Consider the following 20258-nt stretch of genomic DNA (forward strand, 5'->3'; position numbering starts at 1 on the left):
GAACTATAAGCACTACATCTTCGATAGTATGAAACATCTCTTCTACTCACAAGTGGTCATAGCTCTTAAGGTATGTATTTAAGAGTCCACATTTACTAGAGTTTCTCCCTACGAACGATCGTTCTCGTCAAATCTCTGAATATTCACCATACCTCCTCGGACATCACGTACGGCAGCCATTATCTCATCTGTGGACTAAAAGTGTTTTTCCGGCCACGAATTTATGTAGTTGGAAATCATACGGGTGCAAAATCTGATGAATAAGTGGACAGCCACCAGTTAATATTTAAGTTTTATCGTTTTTTTTTTCACGGTCAAAGCTTTAAAAATTGTAGGAATGTACTGCGACAAAGAATTCTTTTTGCTTTCATTTGCAAAAATGGCTCTGAGCACCATGGGACTTAACTTCTGAGGCCATCAGTCCCCTAGAACTTAGAACTACTTAAACCTAACTAACCTAAGGACATCACACACATCCATGCCCAAGGCAGGATTCGAACCTGCGACCGTAGCGGTCGCGCGGTTCCCGGCTGTAGCGCCTAGAACCGCTCGGCCACCCCGGCAGCTTTCTTTTGCAATCGATCTCTTTTCTCGCCAACTTTTTTTTTCCTTTAAATTGGTCCGGAAGACTTGTGTACTATTCGCCTGTTATTGTGTAATGCTTTGTAAAGTAACGAATAATAGAATGCCTTTTTCACTCTAGACAAGAGATCATGATCTTTCTGACGAATAATATCGACTTCGCCTTTTTCTGGTGCACAGCCATCGGTTTCGATTCACTGTTTCGATTACAGTTTAATTTCACGCGTAAAGTAACAAATATGGGCACAAAATCAGTTGATACTTTTTAAAACGGTACATTGGTTGGGTTGGGTTGTTTGGGGGAAGAGACCAAACAGCGAGGTCATCGGTCTCATCGGATTAGGGAAGGACCGGGAAGGAAGTCGGCCGTGCCCTTTCAAAGGAACCATCCCGGCATTTGCCAGAAGCGATTTAGGGAAATCACGGAAAACCTAAATCAGAATGGCCGGACGCGGGATTGAACCGTCGTCCTCCCGAATGCGAGTCCAGTGTGCTAACCACTGTGCCACCTCGCTCAAAACGGTACAAACATTGCTACGAAATAAGTTCTCGCATTTGCTTCTGGTCAGCATTCTACAAATGAGACACCCACCTTTTACAAAGTGTGATGATAATTAATTGTTCATGTCTATGGCTCCAGCTTTAATCGCAGACCGTAAGGTATCATTGTGCGTAAATTTTCTGACTTTTCAAATCTGTGAGTCCAGTTCTGGGACGTCCTTAATGTGGATCATCTTCAAGAGAAGCACGGTCTCGTTTGAACTCAGCCAATCATTTCTCGACTCGTGAAAATAAAAAAAAGCAAATGCCTCAGAAACCTTCATCAACTTTGAATTAATTTCACTTGGCGATAAACAGGCCAAACCAAAACTTTTTGATGAGACGATATTTCTCTCTATACGCACGCAAGAAACGCATGCAACAATGTTTTAAAACGTCATATTAAAATATTTATATGATGAGAAAGTTGATGACTGACGTTCTTAACAACTAAAAAAGCTTCCTAACAGAAACAAACTGTGGACTTCCTCTCTCAGATTTTCTGTGGTGAGGTCTTCGCTTGTTTTGGTTGCGGGTGCGATGGCAGCGGAGGAGGTACCTGAACGGTAACAATTCGTACTTTTAATGAATCTTAGGATTGTTCGCTATTACAGAACTATGTACTGGACCGAAACACGTACCCTTACCGACCGAGCTACCGAGTCGTGCAGTAAGAAGCCCCAAGGAGGCAGTACTTCTCATTTCAAATTCACCAGAAGATGTGCATTACCTGCTGCGCTAGGACAACTGGGAGAAATTATATGTCAGAGCAATGGCATAGTGTAGGGATAGTTTCCAGAATGAATCTTTTATAATGGTGCGAGGTCCTATTAAGAAACTTTCTGAAAGATTGAAACTAAGTACCAAACCGGTGAGAGTATTGCCCATGAAAAGAAAGGGTGTTGATTTATCTGTCAATACCGGCAGTTTTGATTTTTCCGGAAGTTCCATAATTTGTTCGGCTCAGAAACTGTAAACTGGCAGCATTACCTAGACAATCCTGGGAAACTGAGCCCATTTATGTAGACATTAATGGGGATTTGGTGGAAACGTATAGGTATCAAACTGAAAAGGGAAGCATGTATACCTAACGGGACACCGATTTTGCTATTTCTCGCACGAGCAGAGTACACATTCAGATGAAAGAAATGCTGATCTAGTACAATACGCTTCTGAAAAATGGAAGTTCCCAATTTCACGAGCATGGTGAATATCATACGAGAACGTCAGCTGTCGAGTGATGCCTGCTCCATACTGCGAACGAGTCTAGTCACTTATTTGTAATTCTCCCCCAAACATTTCTATCGCTAAAACGAATCGTGTTTCAAAGTCAGGCTGATGGTCTTGTGATAAAGTACGTGCTTGGAAACCGAAAGATTGCGCCATCAAATCCCGGCTGGATCACGGATTTTATTCAGTTTGCCTTTAACCTCTCAATGATGTGAAAGATTCGCCAGGTAACTTGGTTCTGATTCCACGTTGAACTGTAGGTTTTCCCCGTTAAGATTACTGGGATAGTTTAGGGTTACGTAAGTCGCTGACGAGGCTTCCGATTGGAAGATCTGCACCAGGCTACAAGAAATTATTATGGATATTCGGGAACGAATAATAATAATAATAATAATAATAATAATAATAATAATAATAGTATGATACATTCGAGGAGAAGTATAATAAGAAGTCGTGATGAAATGAACTTTTAATTTATCGATAAATACTTGTGCATTTTGTATTGAACTCATAGTGGACAACATCTACCGCGAATAATGTACGCTGTATTTGGATTCCTTCTGGAGCATCAACTAAAAGCAGCTTCGTCCACTATTCGTGGTTGCCTGCTTTCCTACCTGCTGTATTGAAGACTTCTTCATACTGATACGAGAAGTGATCGCGTTGTTAATGAACGGTTCGTAACAGTTCAGGGCGCTCGTTTGTTACTGTAAGCAGCAACGATACTAAATACGAGCCGTTATCAGAACTTTCAACGGCGACTGAAGAATCACAATACGAATGATTGGCGGGAAATAAAAATAAAAAAAGTGAAGATACTCGAACGGAGAACCGGATGCACAGTCGCACCTTAGCCGGTTGCGTCAACACCACCTGAGGCTCCCGAACTGTATTCACCAGGGTCGTATAATTCTGAACCACGGATTATCGGACGCATCGTACTAGAGTCGCATCTACTACATCTTAGTGTAACTACAGTCGTGCGAAAGATGAGCAAAATCGATGACCCCTTGTGTGTATGCTGCCCCTTTAAGTTTATTCAGCACGGATTCACCATCTACTAAAACGTACTTCCCCTCGTCTTGCTATGGCTTCTGTTATAACACCTAGATTTCATGCAGCACTGAAAATACTGCTCCTCTCTCCCAAAGCTAACGAAACGAGAGCCGGACGCTATTCGTTAGGGGTAGTTAAATACAGAAACGGGTTTCAGGTAGAGGGCTACAGCATATTATACGTACAGTTACAATGGGAAGCACTGCAGCAAAACCTTTTCTTGCTCAAAGAAAGCAGACATCTTACCCGACTCGTGGTGAAGCTGTCCCTGACTGCTTAGGCTGAAGATGACCCCGTTCGGGAGGCCTGAAGGCGACGCGTACACCATGCCCTGGGACGTCTGGTACATTACACCGGGATACGGGGGCGACACCATGCTCGCTGGAACATTTTCACGACCGCCATAATCCCACAAAAAAAGATAACTGACAAAACAATAATCCAAAATAAAATTCAGTCAAAATCCAGCTTCACTGCAGCAATTCGGCCCGCGTATTAAAAAAGAATTAGAACCTACGCGAAAACACTCAGCACAAAAAACACACGCCGCGCAGCGATCTTACCGTAAACAAAACAGGGAGTTAATATCTGCCTTGTTTTAATTATTGCCCATGACACAGATAACACCGAAAACATACAACATCCGAAAAAATGCCATTGTGCCCAACAGAAATATAATTTAAAGAATCTTTAGTCTATTAAAAAACTGACCAGCAACGGTTCATAACAATAGGAGCTAAAGCTACAACAAAAATCAAAGAGTCAGTAGTGACGATCACGTGGAGTCGTATTCCTCGCAAGGGGAACCATTGTAGAACAGCTCGGTATGAAATATACAACGAAATACTCGTCTGAAAACTTAACAACCAAGTCTCGTGATGCGGCAAAGTAAGGCAGGAACTTTTGAGACAGCTCTCGAGTCAAAGGTACATTCTTACTTAGTGAATGAGACATTGTGGTCAGACATAAGGTCAATTATGACTCTCTAGGAAGTCAATTAAAAAGCAAAGCCCACTGAAATTCCTGGAGATCAGAATGATCCAGTGCGTTGTTACACATAGCGTCTCGGCGCTATACCACAACAATTGCAATACTAAATACAGTTCCCAAGTGGAATGTGATAAAAAGTATGCCCTACAAAACTTCCTAGCACATTAACACTGTGCTCTGCACCGGGACTCTAACCCGGAATCTTGCTTTCCGTATACAACGCCCTTATCGACTGAGATATACAGGCACGACTAACGAGTCAACCTCACAGTCATGGGCAACCCACTTCTTCGCGATATCCTTCCCTCTACGAGGATAAATAACAAGTATGAGAAAGGAATTTGTAGAAATGAAGCTGAGACGACGAGTTGTGAGTCGTGCCCGAATAGCTTTCGGATTCGGGTCTCGTCCGGCGCAAAGTTTTATCTGCCAGGGAGTTTCAAACCAACGCACACTACGCTGCTGAGTGAAAGATACATTCTGGACAATGTTCTATAACCTTCATCACCTCTGAATAAATAACTATCCACTCCTACATAATTTGTTTACGACAGTTCAACAGAACACACAGATTTATCTACCCCCTCACTGTTTCTTGAGTGGTCAGCTTGGGACCGGGTACGTCAGCCGTGGTTGTAACTGTGCTAACTTTCTCTTGCCTCCCTTGACCACATTGGTTGGCTACCGCGTTATTTCGTTGTTATGAAGCATGGCTATTTGGCAGTCTAACTGTGTTCGGTGTGTCACAGTCACTAGCGTCGCCATCAACTGTGCTAGTACTTATAACTGGTCACGCTGGAATGAACTGAAAGGTGTAAATGATAGCTGTTTATAACGTACCACAACGCCGCAAAGGACGCTGAGACAAAGAATTTGATACGGGACACTTGCCGTTTATCGAGCCGGTAAACAACTTCACACTGGCCTACAAAAGCTACCTAACCTAAGCTTCAGCGCATGCGCGTCGAGTGAGATTTTAATATTGTATCGTCCTTTAACGCCGCCAGCTTTGTCGGTCTTACCCGTTTGAAGCTCATTTCTTTTTCTCGCCACAATCGTTTTTGAATATTAAACACAACTTGTTCTCCCACTTACTAATTATGAAATTGATGTTCGTGTACATTTTATATCAACATTTTCTGAAATTTGACAGCGTAAAATTAATAAATCATTTTGTCTCTCCGGCCTAACTACGAGTTGCTTGTACGGGTTCAGTTTAGATCGAAATGTAAACGTAATGATTTTGTGCATAACGATTAAAAAAGCTGTCAAAAAAACCATGGTTGCACACAGTGGTATTAATCAATTTATTACACCAGCAGTTTCAGTCATAAATACATCTGACATCGTAGTCAGATGGGTAACAGCCCATAACCATACATCTGATTACGACGTTACCATACACCTGAAAAAGATCAGTTTATGACAAACTGGTGGTTTCATAAATTGATCAGTACAGCTGTGTGCAATCATAATTTTTCAACAATTTACCTCAAAATACTGTGTTTGAAAAAATCATTTTTTTTTCATTACCCTCACGGGAAATTTTAAGTTACTAATGTCAATGAAATATAAAATTTCAGTAATTTGATCGAATAAGCTTGTGGAGTAAGAGGGCAAGAGGATATTGCAAATCTCGCTTGGCGCGCATGCGCTGTAGCTTAGGTGGGTTTTGTACGCCAATTTGAGGTTATCAGTCAGCTTGATGGACCACAAGTGTCCTATATCAAATTCTTTGTCTCGATTTCCCCTACATCACTGTGGTATATTGTAAACAGTTATCGTTCACAGTCTCTATGCTATTTGTCTGTGCCGGTGACTACGGAAAACCCAAATCAAGGTGGCTGAACGGTAATTCACAACGCGGTTTTCAGCTATAACGAGACCAAACATTTTCCCATAGCATCAAACTCGGCTACGTATGAATAGTCTGGGAGAATTCTCCTACAGAAATGAAGGTGAACTACCCATCCAAGTCGTCAAGGGTATTACAGAGGGAGCACGTGCTCAGTGGTACATAGAAGGATTCGGCCACGAACTTTCTTTGGTAACCATTCTGACATTCGACTTTGAAAAACAACGAAACCATGTAACAGTTTGGTCAGACTAAGATTTTAGCCTCCATCCTCAGAAGCACGAGTTCAATACCTTTCAATCAACGTGAAACAACAAGGGCGAACAATGTGGCTACGTCACCCTCATTAAGTGCTCTTGCAATCCGCAAATGCCTCGCGAAACTAATTTAACACACTCCACACAGTATAAAGGTTATCATGAATGACGAAAATTTGAGGATCAATCTCTGAGGCAACTGACAGCGGCTGATACAATTATGCTCAAAGTTACGTCGTATTCGATTGTCGGCTGGAAGACCCCTAACCGTACGTTCGCCGCCTGATCGAAAAGATAATCCGTCTTTCGTTGATGTTGGCACCTTTTCTACGTGAAATGTAGGTGCTGTGTCGTGAGAGTAATAAACATTTTGTCTAGTGTATGTACACTGAAAACTACACTCCAAATTTCTCAACACTTCAGGGTGAACGAGACTGTACACAGAGGAGACGAAAGTCATGAGTTAGCGATATGAACATACCGGTACTATCGCATGCACTAGGTATAAAAGGACAGTACATTGACGAAGCCGTCATTCGTACTCAGGTGATTCCTGTGGAAATGTTTCCGACGTGGTTATGGCAGCACGATGGGAATTAGCAGACTTTGAATGCAGAGTGGTAGTTGGCGCTAGATGCACGATTCATTCCATTTCGGAAATCGTTAGAGAATTCAGTATTCCGAGACCCACAGTGTCAAGAGTGTGCCGAGAATGCCACATTTCAGGCATTACCTTTCGCCACCGACGAGGCAGTGGCAAACGGCCTTCACTGAACGACCTAGAGTAGCGGCGTTTGCGTAATTTGCCGGTGCTAAGACACAAGCAACACAGTGTGAAACAGCTGCAAAAATCAGTTTCGGACGTACAACGAATGTACCCTTTAGGACATTGCACCGAAGTTTGGCATTAATGGGGTATGGCGGAATATCACCGGCACGAATGATTTTGCTAACACCACGACATCGCCTGAGGCGCCTCTCCTGGGCTCGTGATATCTTAGACGACTGGAAAACCTTGGACTGGTCAGATGAGTCCCGATTTCAGCTGATGGTAGCGTTCGAGTGTGGAGCAGACCCCATAAAAATATAGATCCAAGTTGTCAACAAGGCACCGTGCAAGCTGGTGGTGGGTTCATAATGGTGTGGGCTGTGTTTACTTGGAATGGACTGGGTCCTCTGGTCCACCTGAATCGATCACTGACTGGAAATGGCTACGTTCGGCTACCTGGAGGCCATCTGCACCCATTCGTGTACTTCATGTTCGCAAACAACGATGTAATTTTTTATGGATGACAATGCGCCCAGTCATCAGGCTACAATTGTTCGCAATTGGTATGAAGAACATTCTGGACAGTTTGAGGGAATGACATGGCCACCCAGATCGCCCACCACATATGCCATCAAATAGTTATGGAACATAACCGAGAGGTCAGTTCGTGCACCAAATCCTGCTCCAGCAACGCTTTCGCAATTACGGACGGCTATGGAGACAGCATGGCTCAATGCTTCTGCAGGGAACTTGCAAAGACATTGAGTCCATGCCACGTCGAGTTGCTGCATTACGCCGGGCAACACGATATTAGGAGATATGCGGAAAGAGCAGCCGAAAAGTAGGAGCTCATAAAAAAATTCTGGTTGTAGACCGACCACCTGGCAATCGGATTTTTGTAATTTTTTTATATTTATGGTTCGTGAAGTTCAGAACTTAAATATCAGTCAGCCAAAGCAGTTCGATGCAACTCTCTAAAACTAGAGAAAGTCGGCTTTGAAGATTTACGAGGAACTTTAATTTACTGAAGTTAAGGCTACTATCACGACAGGCCGCGTAGGTCCCTCGGTAGTGTCGAGCAATGGTCTTTTCTGTTTTACTTTTTGTTCAATTCGAATATCTACATCATTTACATATAAAATTAATCCAATATATTCCAATTAACGAAAATTTAATATTTTTTAAGAATATGCACACAACCTTCTTTCTAATTCCACACTGCACACACAGCAAATATAAATTCTTAAATTTAGATTTTTCTAAAAGACTGTTACTAAAGATTGTTTGAATTAAAAAGGTTACACACTTATTAAAAATATTTTATACAATATCGATCTTTAAGAATCAATATTTGCAATGAAAAGTGTAATTTGCATGTGATACGTAATTAGAGATAAGAAGAAATAAATATTTTCGTAAAAAATGATGTAGGCATTCTAAATGAACGAAAAAATAAAACGAATACAGACCATAATGAGATTCGAACCAGCGAGCCGTTCATTCGCCAATTACCATTCTCCAACGCTATCCAGTAAGCCACGCGGACCGTCGTAAAAATCGCCTTAATTTATTGAATCTAAGTTCCTCGGAAAACTTTAACGTTGATTTTCTGGAGCCTCGCATCAAACTGTTTTTCCTGACATACACTTGCGATCAAAAGTATCCGGACACCCCCAAAGCCGGCCAGTGTGGCCGATCGGTTCTAAGCGCTTCAGTCTGGAATCGCACGACCGCTACGGTCGCAGGTTCGAATCCTGCCTCGGGCATGGATGTGTGTGATGTCCTTAGGTTAGTTAGGTTTAAGTACTTCTAAGTAGCAGCAGCGCGGTTCCCGACTTAAGCGCCTAGAACCGCTCGGCCACAGGGCCGGCTTTCCACACTCCTAAACATCCATAGGTCCACTGTTTCCAATGTGACAGTGAAGTGGAAATGTGAAGGGACACATAAAGCACAAAAACGAACAGGCCGACCTCCTCTGTTAACTGACAGAGACCGCCGACAATTGAAGAGGGTCGTAATGTGTAATAGGCAGACATCTAGTGTAAGGAGTCAAAACATTGGACGATTGAACAGTGGTAAGACGTTGTGCGGAGTGACGAATCACGGTGCACAATGTGGCGATCCGATGGCAGCGTGTGGGTATGGTGAATGCTTCGTGAACGTCATCTGCCAGCGTGTGTAGTGCCATCAGTAACATTCTGAGGCTGTGGTGTTACGATGTGGTCGTGTTTTTCATGGAGGGGGCTTGCACCCCTTGTTGTTTTGCGTGGCACTATCACAGCACAGGCCTACATTGATGTTTTAAGCACCTTCTTGCTTCCCACTGTTGAAGAGCAATTAGGGGATGGCAATTTCATCTTTCAACACGATCGAGCACCTGTTGATAATGCACGGCCTGTGGCGGAGTGGTTGTACGACAATAACATTCCTGTAAAGGATTGGCCTGCACAGACTGCTGACCTGAATCCTATAGAACACCTTTGGGATGTTAGGGAACGACGACTTCGTGCCAGGCCTCACCGACCGACATCGATACCTCTCCTTAGAGCAGCACTCCGTGAAGAATGGCCGCGTGGGATTAGTCGAGCGGTCTGGGCCGCTGCAGTCATGGACTGTGCGTCTGGTCTCGGCCGGAGGTTCGAATCCTCCCTCGGGCGTGTGTGTGTGTGTGTGTGTGTGTGTGTGTGTGTGTGTGTGTGTGTGTGTGTGTGTGTGTGTGTGTGTGTGTGTCCTTAGGATAATTTAGGTTAAGTAGTGTGTAAACTTAGGGACTGATGACCTTAGCAGTTAAGTCCCATAAGATTTCACACACATTTGAACATTTTTTGAAGAATGGGCAACCATTCACCAAGAAACCTTGCAGCTGTTGATAATTCTTCCGGGTTATATGGCCGTGGTCCATGGAATACTTCTATTCCTAACGTTTCGTCCAATACTACGTTGGACATCCTCAGAGGTATGGCTGGTCCTGCCGACTGACTCAACCAGCCATACCTCTGAGGATGTCCAACGTAGTATTGGACGAAACGTTAGGAATAGAAGTATTCCATGGACCACGGCCATATAACCCGGAAGAATTATCAACAACAGTACCATCCGGTCGTGAAAGCCTTCATTGTATGAAAACCTTGCAGCACCTGATTGAACGTATGCCTGCGAGAGTGGAAGCTGTCATCGAGGCTATGGGTGGGCCAAAACCATACTGAATTCCAGCATTACCGATGGAGGGCGCCACGAACTTTCAAGTCATTTTTAGCCAGGTGTCCGGATACTTTTGATCACATAATCTGTTTGAGCTCTGAACTTCAGGTACCATAAGTATAAAAATGTACAAAATTCCGATTGCTGGATGATCTCAATGTCAGTCCGACGGCAGCGCCCCTAAGAATTCTTTAAGAGAAAGTTCTTAACGCCAGTTGCTGCAATCTGTACATATCTCTTGTCCTAGCACGTTAGAGAGCCCAGAGAAATATTCAGGAACGAACAAATCAACGCAATTTCCTCCTGCCCGCAGTAAAATCGACCACCTGTACTCAAAACTCTGTTTCCAGTCACAGCCGAAGTTTGGAAGTGCACTACAATTAGTTTTCCTGCCCTTTCTATTCCTATCTGAAAGTTTGAACGATATGAGGAGGGAGCAAAATATTTTATCAAACACTAATAATCCTCGAAATGATTCCAACTGCAGTAGGCTGTCGTCTTTGCAAGTACTGGGGGTTAGAGTCACAGCGCAAAATGCTCATGCATCAAGTAAACATACATAGAAAGTACTAACAACGCAAACTTAGTTACAGAACGACGTTTTATTTCTTCTTCTGACACTGAATGTTAACACGCTTACTTTCCCGCGTTTAAGATAATGTGACATTCATTACAGCACATCCTTTCTACCTACCACGATATGCAGCCCGAAATTTGTTAAAAATTTCTATCTATGATTTTTCTGGGTAAGGAACATCACTGCCCCATTATAATCGTTATCAGATGGTTCGTTCACATAAACAGTGAATAAAGAATTTTATATGTTCCTTTGCGATACCACAAGAAATTGATGTGATGGTACATAAGAGGAACTTTTGCGGTAAATCGAATGTAAAATTAAAATATTGACAGGACAATAGCTCGAAGGCTCCGCGAATAAAAGTTAATGCACTATACATTCAGTACTTTCTTTGTGCGATAGACTGAAAAGTAACCAGTAACAATATCTCTACGACCGAAGTAAAAATAAATGTATCTACATCTACGTACATACCCCGCTGGCCACCGTATGGTACATGGCGGGGGGTACCTTGTAGAACTATTAGTCGTTTTCTATATTTTTTCACTCGAAATGGAGCAAGGGAAAAACGATTATCTGTGGCGTGAGGCATTTGAAACTGTTTTTGAAATATCTTGAAAAACTACAAATCGGATTTTAAAAATGGACATCCAATGACCCCCAAGCTCTACCTCCTGCCTCACCCCCAGGGGGGGCGAGTGGGAGTCAATTTTGAAATCTTACATAGGAACCCCCATTTTTTACTCCAGATTCGGATTCTCAGAGAAAAAATAAGTAACTTCTCAATTTAACATTTTTTTCATTCGGTGATAGACGACGCTGTAATCGACAAAAATCAAAATGGGTTTAAGACAGTTGGCAATATTAATCTTTCAAGAAACACACATTAGATTAGGATCAAAGGGCGTCAGAAAGGTAGTTATTCTAACATCTTTAAGAAAAAAAAGGAAAAACACTTGATTCTCCACAACGTAATACATTACTTTGTCCACGCTATTGGAGTAATTTCTTTCACAGCTGTCGCTATAATGGAAAGCAGTTAAAACATTTGATTGGTTTGTTTATCAATGAATTAAATAGTACTTTTAGTGTTACCCAGGAAAAACGAGGTGGACACAGTAGATTTCGTTCCCTACGGGGTGCTTCAATGTGTTCTACAGAATCAAGATTTTCTGCTATAAAAACAGATTTCACATTAAAGCTTTTAGAATAACTGCCTTTTAATCACCTAGGATCTTAATCTTATGTGTATTTCTTGAGTTATCATTTTACAATCGTTTTTAACCCATTTGTATTCTTGTTGATTACAGCGCCAACTATCACGCAACGAAAAAAAAAAGGTTAAACACGACAGTTATTTATTTTTCCGCGGAGGATCCGAATTCGCAATAAAGAAAATGGGGACGGGGGATTTCAAAGTTGACCCGCCTCCTGCTCCTGGGGGTGATGCCGGGAGGTCAGGTTTGGTGTCATTGGATGTAACCCTTCAAGACTAAAAACTTTTATTACATCCTTTTTTAATTCGATTTGTAGTTTTCCAGGTACTTTCAAGAACAAATTTAAATGACTCACTCTGTATATGGCTCCGTACGAGCCCTAATTTATCTTGTCTTCGTAGTCCTTCCGCGACATGTATGTTGTTGGCGGCAGAATCGTTCTGCAGTCAGCTCCAAATGCCTGTTGCAATTTTCTGAACAGTGGATCGCATACGATACCTGCATATTTACTGCATTAGTTAAGAGAATATTAGATACAAAACAAAAGAATATGTTGATATAATTTATAGATGAAACCCAACGTAAAAAAATTCACAATCACATACATCTTGACGCAGACTGATGAAGATCGTCGTAAAGTTACACGACGAGTAAAGTCGAAACTATTACAAACTACAGCACACAGAAAACAAAATAACAAATTATACTTCCAACCATGAAACTCTACCACTGTCCTTTCCATCATAGCGCTTACCGAGGTTCCGAAAGTACCTATGCTTCTATCGGTCAATACATTCAGAAGCCGGCAATAATCATAGCAGTCATCTACCCGAAGTAACAATACTTATCCTACGATCTACTTGAATCAAATTCATATTTAAACACATTTACTACAACTCCTCATCACACTTTAAAGATTCAGAGACGTGTGGAAAAACAAATTTTACTTTTAAACAAAAAGCCAATTTCCTGTAATCGAGTTCAGATAGCTTCATTCTACAAGTGACGCGATGTGCATCACTTCATGGTTGAAATTTCGAAAAGAGTCAAATTCAAAAATGGCTCTGAGCTCTATGGGACATCTGAGGTCATCAGTCCCCTGGACTTAGAACTAGTTAAACCTAACTAAACTAAGGACATCACACACATCCATGCCCGAGGCAGGGTTCGAACCTGCGACCGTAGCAGCAGCGCGGTTCCGGACTGAAGCGCCTAGAACCGCACGACCACAACGGCCGGCTCGAAAAGAGTCAAGCACCGTATTATTACTTTCCACTTGCATATTGCCAGTGACCCCGACTGTAAGATCAGAGAAACCGTAGCTGATTATGTAGGTTTGCAGAAAGTCGTTCATCCCGCACCATCCGCGAGTGGAACAGGGATGGCATAAAAGTTATTGGTATATAGAAAGCATCCTAAGCCTCACGCCGTAAGATGGCTTACGGATAACATATGTAAAGACGTGTTGTTATTTTTGTATAAATGATGCTCGAAGCTGTGTATACCAGTGACAACGGCCTGCTTATCAACCAAGAAAGAAGAAAGGGAGAGCGATAATGTCCCAGTAATTTCAGACTAGGCGGAGCATAACTGGCTGCTGCAGAAAGCTCAGCACGTGTTAAGTGATTTGAAAGACAAATCATCTAGCACGAAGAAGATACAGCCTAACCTTACCAACACAAACACCATTAAACATTTGCACCTTCATCGTCGCCAAGCAGTAACCTTAGCGATTTCATCATCCCTCCTTCAGGTTCGGTTCACTCACACGCATCTGCTAAGACTGTTGTGAGTAAGATATTTATCTCCAGGAAGATTATTATTTTGCACTCAAGAAGTAGAACTCGTCTCCCAAGACACGTAGATTTATGTGAATGAAGAGTAGTAAAGTATCCATCATTGCGATGATTTTAACGTGCGCAGTTTATCAACCCACAACGATTAAAAAACAATATAGCTCGACGGGAAGGAGCAAATGGAAAGCAACAGAAAGCAGGAAACGCACAATAGAAACGTAGCACATCATGCAAAAGCTGAGGGATAGTGAAGCGAATTCTTGGCTTTGTCGATTGCTGTGATAGTGACAGTAACAAGAAGAAAGTGTATCCACCTGGTACTTGTCTTTCGACACCCCGCCTCTAATTCGTGGAAGCAGTTAATGCAGTCAAATTAGAAGACAGCATTGTCTAGCTGTTTTGTGGTTCTTAGATGCTCTTTGAACTTCTAATGAAACTGCGCCGGGATTAACTACGTTGATCAACGGAAATGTAAAGGTAGGGGAGATTTAAGGAATTAAGAGCAAACTGACAAATGAAATACACTGACAAATGAAATACACTAACACGAGAAAAATGACGCACCACAGAAACTATCCCAATGGAACGGAAATCGGTAGAAGTTATGTACATGTACAGACAAACAAATGATTCCAATTTCAGAAAAACTGGATGATTTATTGAAGAGAAAGAGTTTCACATATTGAGTTGATACAGTAGCTGGATGTCCTTCTGAGTGATATCGTGCCAAATTCTGTCTAATTGGCAAGTTAGATCGTCAACATCCCGAGATGGTTGAAGGGCCGTGCCTATCTCAGAATGTTCTCAATTGGACAGAGATCCGGCGACCTTGCTGGCCAAGCACGAAAACAAGCAGTGGAAACTCTCGCCATGTGCGGCCGGGCATTATTTTACTGAAATGTAAGCCCCGGATGGCTTGCCATTAAGGGCAGCACAACGGGGCGTAGAATATCGTAGACTACTGCTATTCTGTAAAGGTGCCATCCAAAGGGATCCTACTATGGCACCCCAGGTTATCGAGTCGTCTGGAGGGTGAGAGGTTGGCCGGGCCGGCTACAGACACATCTTCGGCCTGGAATCTCAGAACTGTCTTCAGTGATGATGGACGCTTCGAAATGAGCCCCGAGGACCTGCGAAGTCGAGTCTTTGGCTCAATATCCCTCACTACATCCAACAACTCTATCAATCCATGCGAAGCCGAATACCTGCTTGCATTAGGGCCATATGTGGGCCAACGTGTTACCAACTCGCTCAATTAGTGAAGCTCTCTCTGTCTTGAAGTAAAAATCCAATTTTTCTAAAATTGTAGTCTTTTGTTTGTCTGTAACTGCACATCATATCTACCGAATTCCGTCCCAATCGTATAACTCCTTCGTGGCGCGTCGTTTTGGTTGTCTTAGAGTTTACAGGAGTCTCAAACGCAGCGGAACTGATACAGTGGTCTAAGGGGGGGTGAAAAGCATAAATAGATGCGATTGGCTTTCAATCTTGCGTTGCCTTAATTGCAGGTAATTTTATGTCGTCGTCTTACAGAGCATACTCTGGTCATTTCATTTCATTGTTTTTAACGTTTCTGGCGATTAATCCCCAATTGTGTAATGAAACAGTGATGGGTCCTTCCACCTACTTATGAGCAATACGTTACAGTTTTTATACTGAGAAGTAGCTCTGCTGCCTGCACCAAATGTCTATCTTCTGAAGGTTTCCCTGCATTTCGCGACAATTTTATGGCACTGAGACTTCCCCGTATACAACTGGATCATCTGCAAATCACCTCGGGTAACTTCCATCTCAAATAACGAGGGTTTTCAAAAATATACAAAACAGAAGGAATCAAATGTAGATATACCTTTAAGTGTTAAAAAAAAAAAAAAAAAAAAAAAAAAAAAGAAAAAAACAATGGGATTATCAGTCTGTTCTGTTACATTATGAACGGAAAATTGACTGTTTTTAAAGTCTGCGGACACGGCGAAACCTCTTGAGCATAGCTGGAAAGCACATCACTGAACTTCAAATGCATGCACAGCAAAATTGGAAACACTATACTATGGCAAAATTATTAGCTACTTCCGACTATACACACTGGTATGGGAAACTTACGGACGTAAGTAATCGCATTTGTGTCACTGCCGAGGAAGACAGCTCGTTGAAACTTGGACCATAAATAGAAACAACTGCTTCAGTATAGTACAGAAGGTAACCGAAAGGTATACGTCATTAGACGGACAGAAACGACACTTTTATTCAAAGACAATTATTACACTGAAGTCACCGCTATTCATGATGGTCCTCTGGACATTACGAAGAGCTGGGCACGGTTCTTAATATGGTGTGTGATCACCACACACTGCAATGCACGATCTGCAACATGCCCCATCTGGTCACACGCTGGCAAGGGGTTATTGTCGCAGGGCGTTCAATTCCTACACCAATGAGGTTGACAACTGCTGAATAGTCGTCGGTGAATGTGGACGTGCTGCAATACCTAACCACAACGCATCCCACGTGCTCGATGGGATTTAAGTCGAGAGAACGGGTGTGCAGTCCATTCGACGAATATCCTCTCCTTCCGAGAGCTCCTCCATCAGCACAGTTCGATGTGGTCGCGCACTGTTGACCAGTGACTGTATAGTGTCCGAAGATTTGGAGATCAGTTCACCCGTGCAATATTATTCCTCACCACGCTATAGCACCTGTTCGTTGGTGTAGTCCCTACGTTCTTGGCATCATCGCAAACGGTGCCGCCGAAGAGTGGGTGTCAACAGAACAACGTACTCGTCGCCGGGCACAGATACCACCGCCGTGTCACTGTGGAGCGTAAGTTAACGTGCCTTGCGGTGCTGTCAAATAAGGTTGCAACTGCGCCCGCTGATTGACGTGGGTCCTTTCTTGCCGGCTGCGCAATGTTGGGCTTCATCTGCTGCTTTAGTTGACTGTGGTCGATCACCACCTCTCCTTGGGCAGCAATGTCTGTGGTTCGGAACGCTGCCTGTGCAGGTGACAATGGTGTGAGCAATACCAAACTCCTAAGCTACACGCGTCACACTTCGTCCTTTTTCCTCTTTCCCAAAGATACTGTGTGGCCAAAAGCTTCCGGGGCAAAATTGTACACATTAGAAGGCGCAAAAAATTTTTTTCAGGCGGTACGAAGTCTTCAATGAGGAATGCGTGTGAGGAATGTGTTTGAAAATGCCGCCGGCAGCGGAGACCGAGCGGTTCTAGGCGCTTCAGTCCGGAACCGCGCGAATGCTACGGTCGCAGGTTCGAATCCTGCCTAGGGCATGGATGTGTGTGATGTCCTTACGTTAGTTAGGTTTAAGTAGTTCTAAGTTCTAGGCGACTGATGACCTCAGATGTTAAGTCCCATAGTGCTCAAAGCCATTTGAAAATGCCTTACCTTTCATAATAAACAACTACCTAAACTAGCATCGCTACTGCCAAAACAATAACCCTCAAAACACTATAAGTGACAGGAGTGTGACATGATCCACACAGTCAAATGCCATGGAGAGATAACAGAAAATATCAACTGGCGATAATTTGTTATTTAGGGCTTGTACTATTTGATGGGTAACTGTGTAGATAGCATTCTCAGTCGAGTAAGCCTTCCGGAATCCGAAGTGTGACATGTTGCGTAAATTATTTTCACTTAAATGTGAGACTACTCTTGAATACACAACTTTTTCGAATATTTTAGAAAATGAAGGCAGCAATGAGATTGGTCTATAATTATTTAAGTTACTCTTGTCCCCTTTCTTATGAAGAGGTTTGACAATTGCGTATTTCAATCTGTCTGGAAAAATTCCCTGTGCCAGCGAAGCATTACATATATCGCTAAGGATTCCACTTATTAAATTATATCAACATTTCAAAATTCTGTTACAGACTCCATCAATATCACATGAGCTCTTGTTTTTCAGTATATTTATTATTCCCTTAATTTCAGTGGGGGGATGTTGGTGCTATTTCTGAAGGCCTAAAGTCCTGAGGAATGACATTTTTAACATTTTTTTTGCTTCTTCAACTGAACCCTTTAACCCGATTTTTGCTGCTACATTCAGAAAGTGATTGTTAAAAATCTTGCAACTTGTGAATTATCACTCATAACATCATCATTTAGCTTTACTGCTATGGTACGCTGTGCACTGTCAGGCTGCCCCGTCTCCCGTTTGACAATATTCCGTATAGTTTTAATCTTATTATCCGCATTATTAATTTCTGTCAGAACACATAAGCTTCTCGACTTCTTAATGATTTTCCTTAAAATATTATCGTATCTTTTGTAGTAAGCAAGTAACGGCAGATCCTGACTTACTCTGGTCTGTCCATATATTTCCCTCTTCTTCTTACACGATATCTTAATTCCCTTAGTAATCCATGGCTTATTGACTTTGTTAAGGGTTTTTTTGGATAACATTTCAGGAAAGCAACTCTCAAATATTGAGACAAATTTACGGTGGAATAAACTGAATTTGGCATCAGCATCATTTTCTATGTATATTTCATCCCATTTTACCTCTTCTAGGCTGCACTTAAAAGCTCTGTATCCTGTTCTCATTATTAAGCCTCCCTGCCTTGTATGAACCTGCCTGAATCCTTTAAGGTGCTATATGTGTTATTTCCATTAACTGTGCATCATGATCAGATAGCCCATTAACAACTGGGTACACATTAATTGTTTCTGCCTGAGCACTATGAAAATGTTATCGATAAGTGACCTATCCTGCTGCACACGAGATGGAAAATTTACAACAGATACGAGATTGAAACAACCAAACAAAGATTCTAACTCATTTTTCCTACCCGTATCTTTTAAGAAATCTACATTAAAATCACCACAAACCACTAACTGCTTCTTTTTGTCTGGCAGGTAGCTCAATAATGCCCCAACATTTTTCATGAAAAGTTTAAAGTTACCTTGAGGTGATCTGTAGATTGTGACAATTACTATAGCAGTATATTGCAGTAGCAACTCACAAGCACATGCTTCAAGGATCTGATCTACACAAAAACTATTTGCGAGCTTACCCACTGAACGATATTCACGAGGATGCCCCACGAAAATAAGCTGATCATAAAGCTCTGGCAATGTCATGCAACTTACAATCAACAAAACGATCGTTTTCTTAAATGCAGTTACCGGAGATCATCATTTAGATTTTCGTACTAAAGTTAACAGCAACGATTCTGACTAACCACCTGAGCTTTTCTGATGTCACGAAGTTTAGTCTGTCGCCCGTACATTTTAATATCAACTCTTACAAAAGTGGAAATCTTTAGTTCACCCTTGTTGAAACATATCATACGAAACATGAACAAACATTTGTTTATTTGCCGATTTTAATGTTAGGTTCTGGGCACAGTAACATCAGCTTATGGACAACGCTTTCCCATTTTTATGTGCATATTGATTTTCTAGATAAACTTTTTTATTTCCAAGATGTTTAAAGCATTTTACTTGTTGTGCTTTCCTGTTATAATAATGTTTAAGGTTTGATTTTCATTTTACAGTATAGATTTTAATGTTACTGTGCCCAGAATGCAACATTAAAATCTGTACTGAAAAATGAAAATCGAACATTTAAGACTAAACATTATTATAACAACATAGCGCAACAAGTAAAAAGCTTTAAACATCTTGGAAATAAAATAATTTATCTACAAGATGAATACGCGCATAAAAACAACTTGTAAAATTTCAATGTGTGTGGCACTGTAAACGGAATTTAAAAAAAAAAGACGAAGAATGAAAATAAAATTAAATTTATAAAACTATGGTAGTAGATCTCTACGGTAGTGAAACCTGACCCCTTACCAAACGACAGAAAAATAAGATCCAAGCGTCTGAAATGAGATTTTTAACGTCTGTGACGTGATTTACAAAATTAAATGAAATAAATATTGATATATTAAAAAGTTAAAAGTTGAACCAAAATTGAGAGAGAAATGAACAGACCAGGTGCAGAATGCCAGAGCGATAATTAACACAATAAATCATGAAATATGTACTACACGGAAGTAGTCTTTGAAGAACCAAGAAGAGATGACACGAATGAGGTTGATCCAGTAAGACAGTATAGACCATCACATCAAATCAAATCCCTTCAAAGTGAAGTTGAGGAAACCACCTGAGAATATAAATGAATTTGATAACTTTCGAGATGTCTGTATTCTCCCTCTAATCC

At 41.7% G+C, this 20258-nt stretch overlaps 1 protein-coding gene across 2 annotated transcripts in view; it reads right to left on the reverse strand.

The window, feature by feature from the left end:
- LOC124554843 overlaps window positions 1-20258 on the reverse strand; it is a 172057-nt gene that overhangs the window by 32253 nt on the left and 119546 nt on the right. For both annotated transcript variants that reach the window (XM_047128506.1, XM_047128505.1), the window contains one exon: window positions 3655-3789. In XM_047128506.1, coding sequence (XP_046984462.1) covers window positions 3655-3789 — 135 coding nt within the window. The remainder of the gene's footprint in view (window positions 1-3654; window positions 3790-20258) is intronic.

The sequence above is a fragment of the Schistocerca americana genome, chromosome X (assembly GCF_021461395.2).
Source record: "Schistocerca americana isolate TAMUIC-IGC-003095 chromosome X, iqSchAmer2.1, whole genome shotgun sequence".
Lineage (NCBI taxonomy): Eukaryota > Metazoa > Arthropoda > Insecta > Orthoptera > Acrididae > Schistocerca > Schistocerca americana.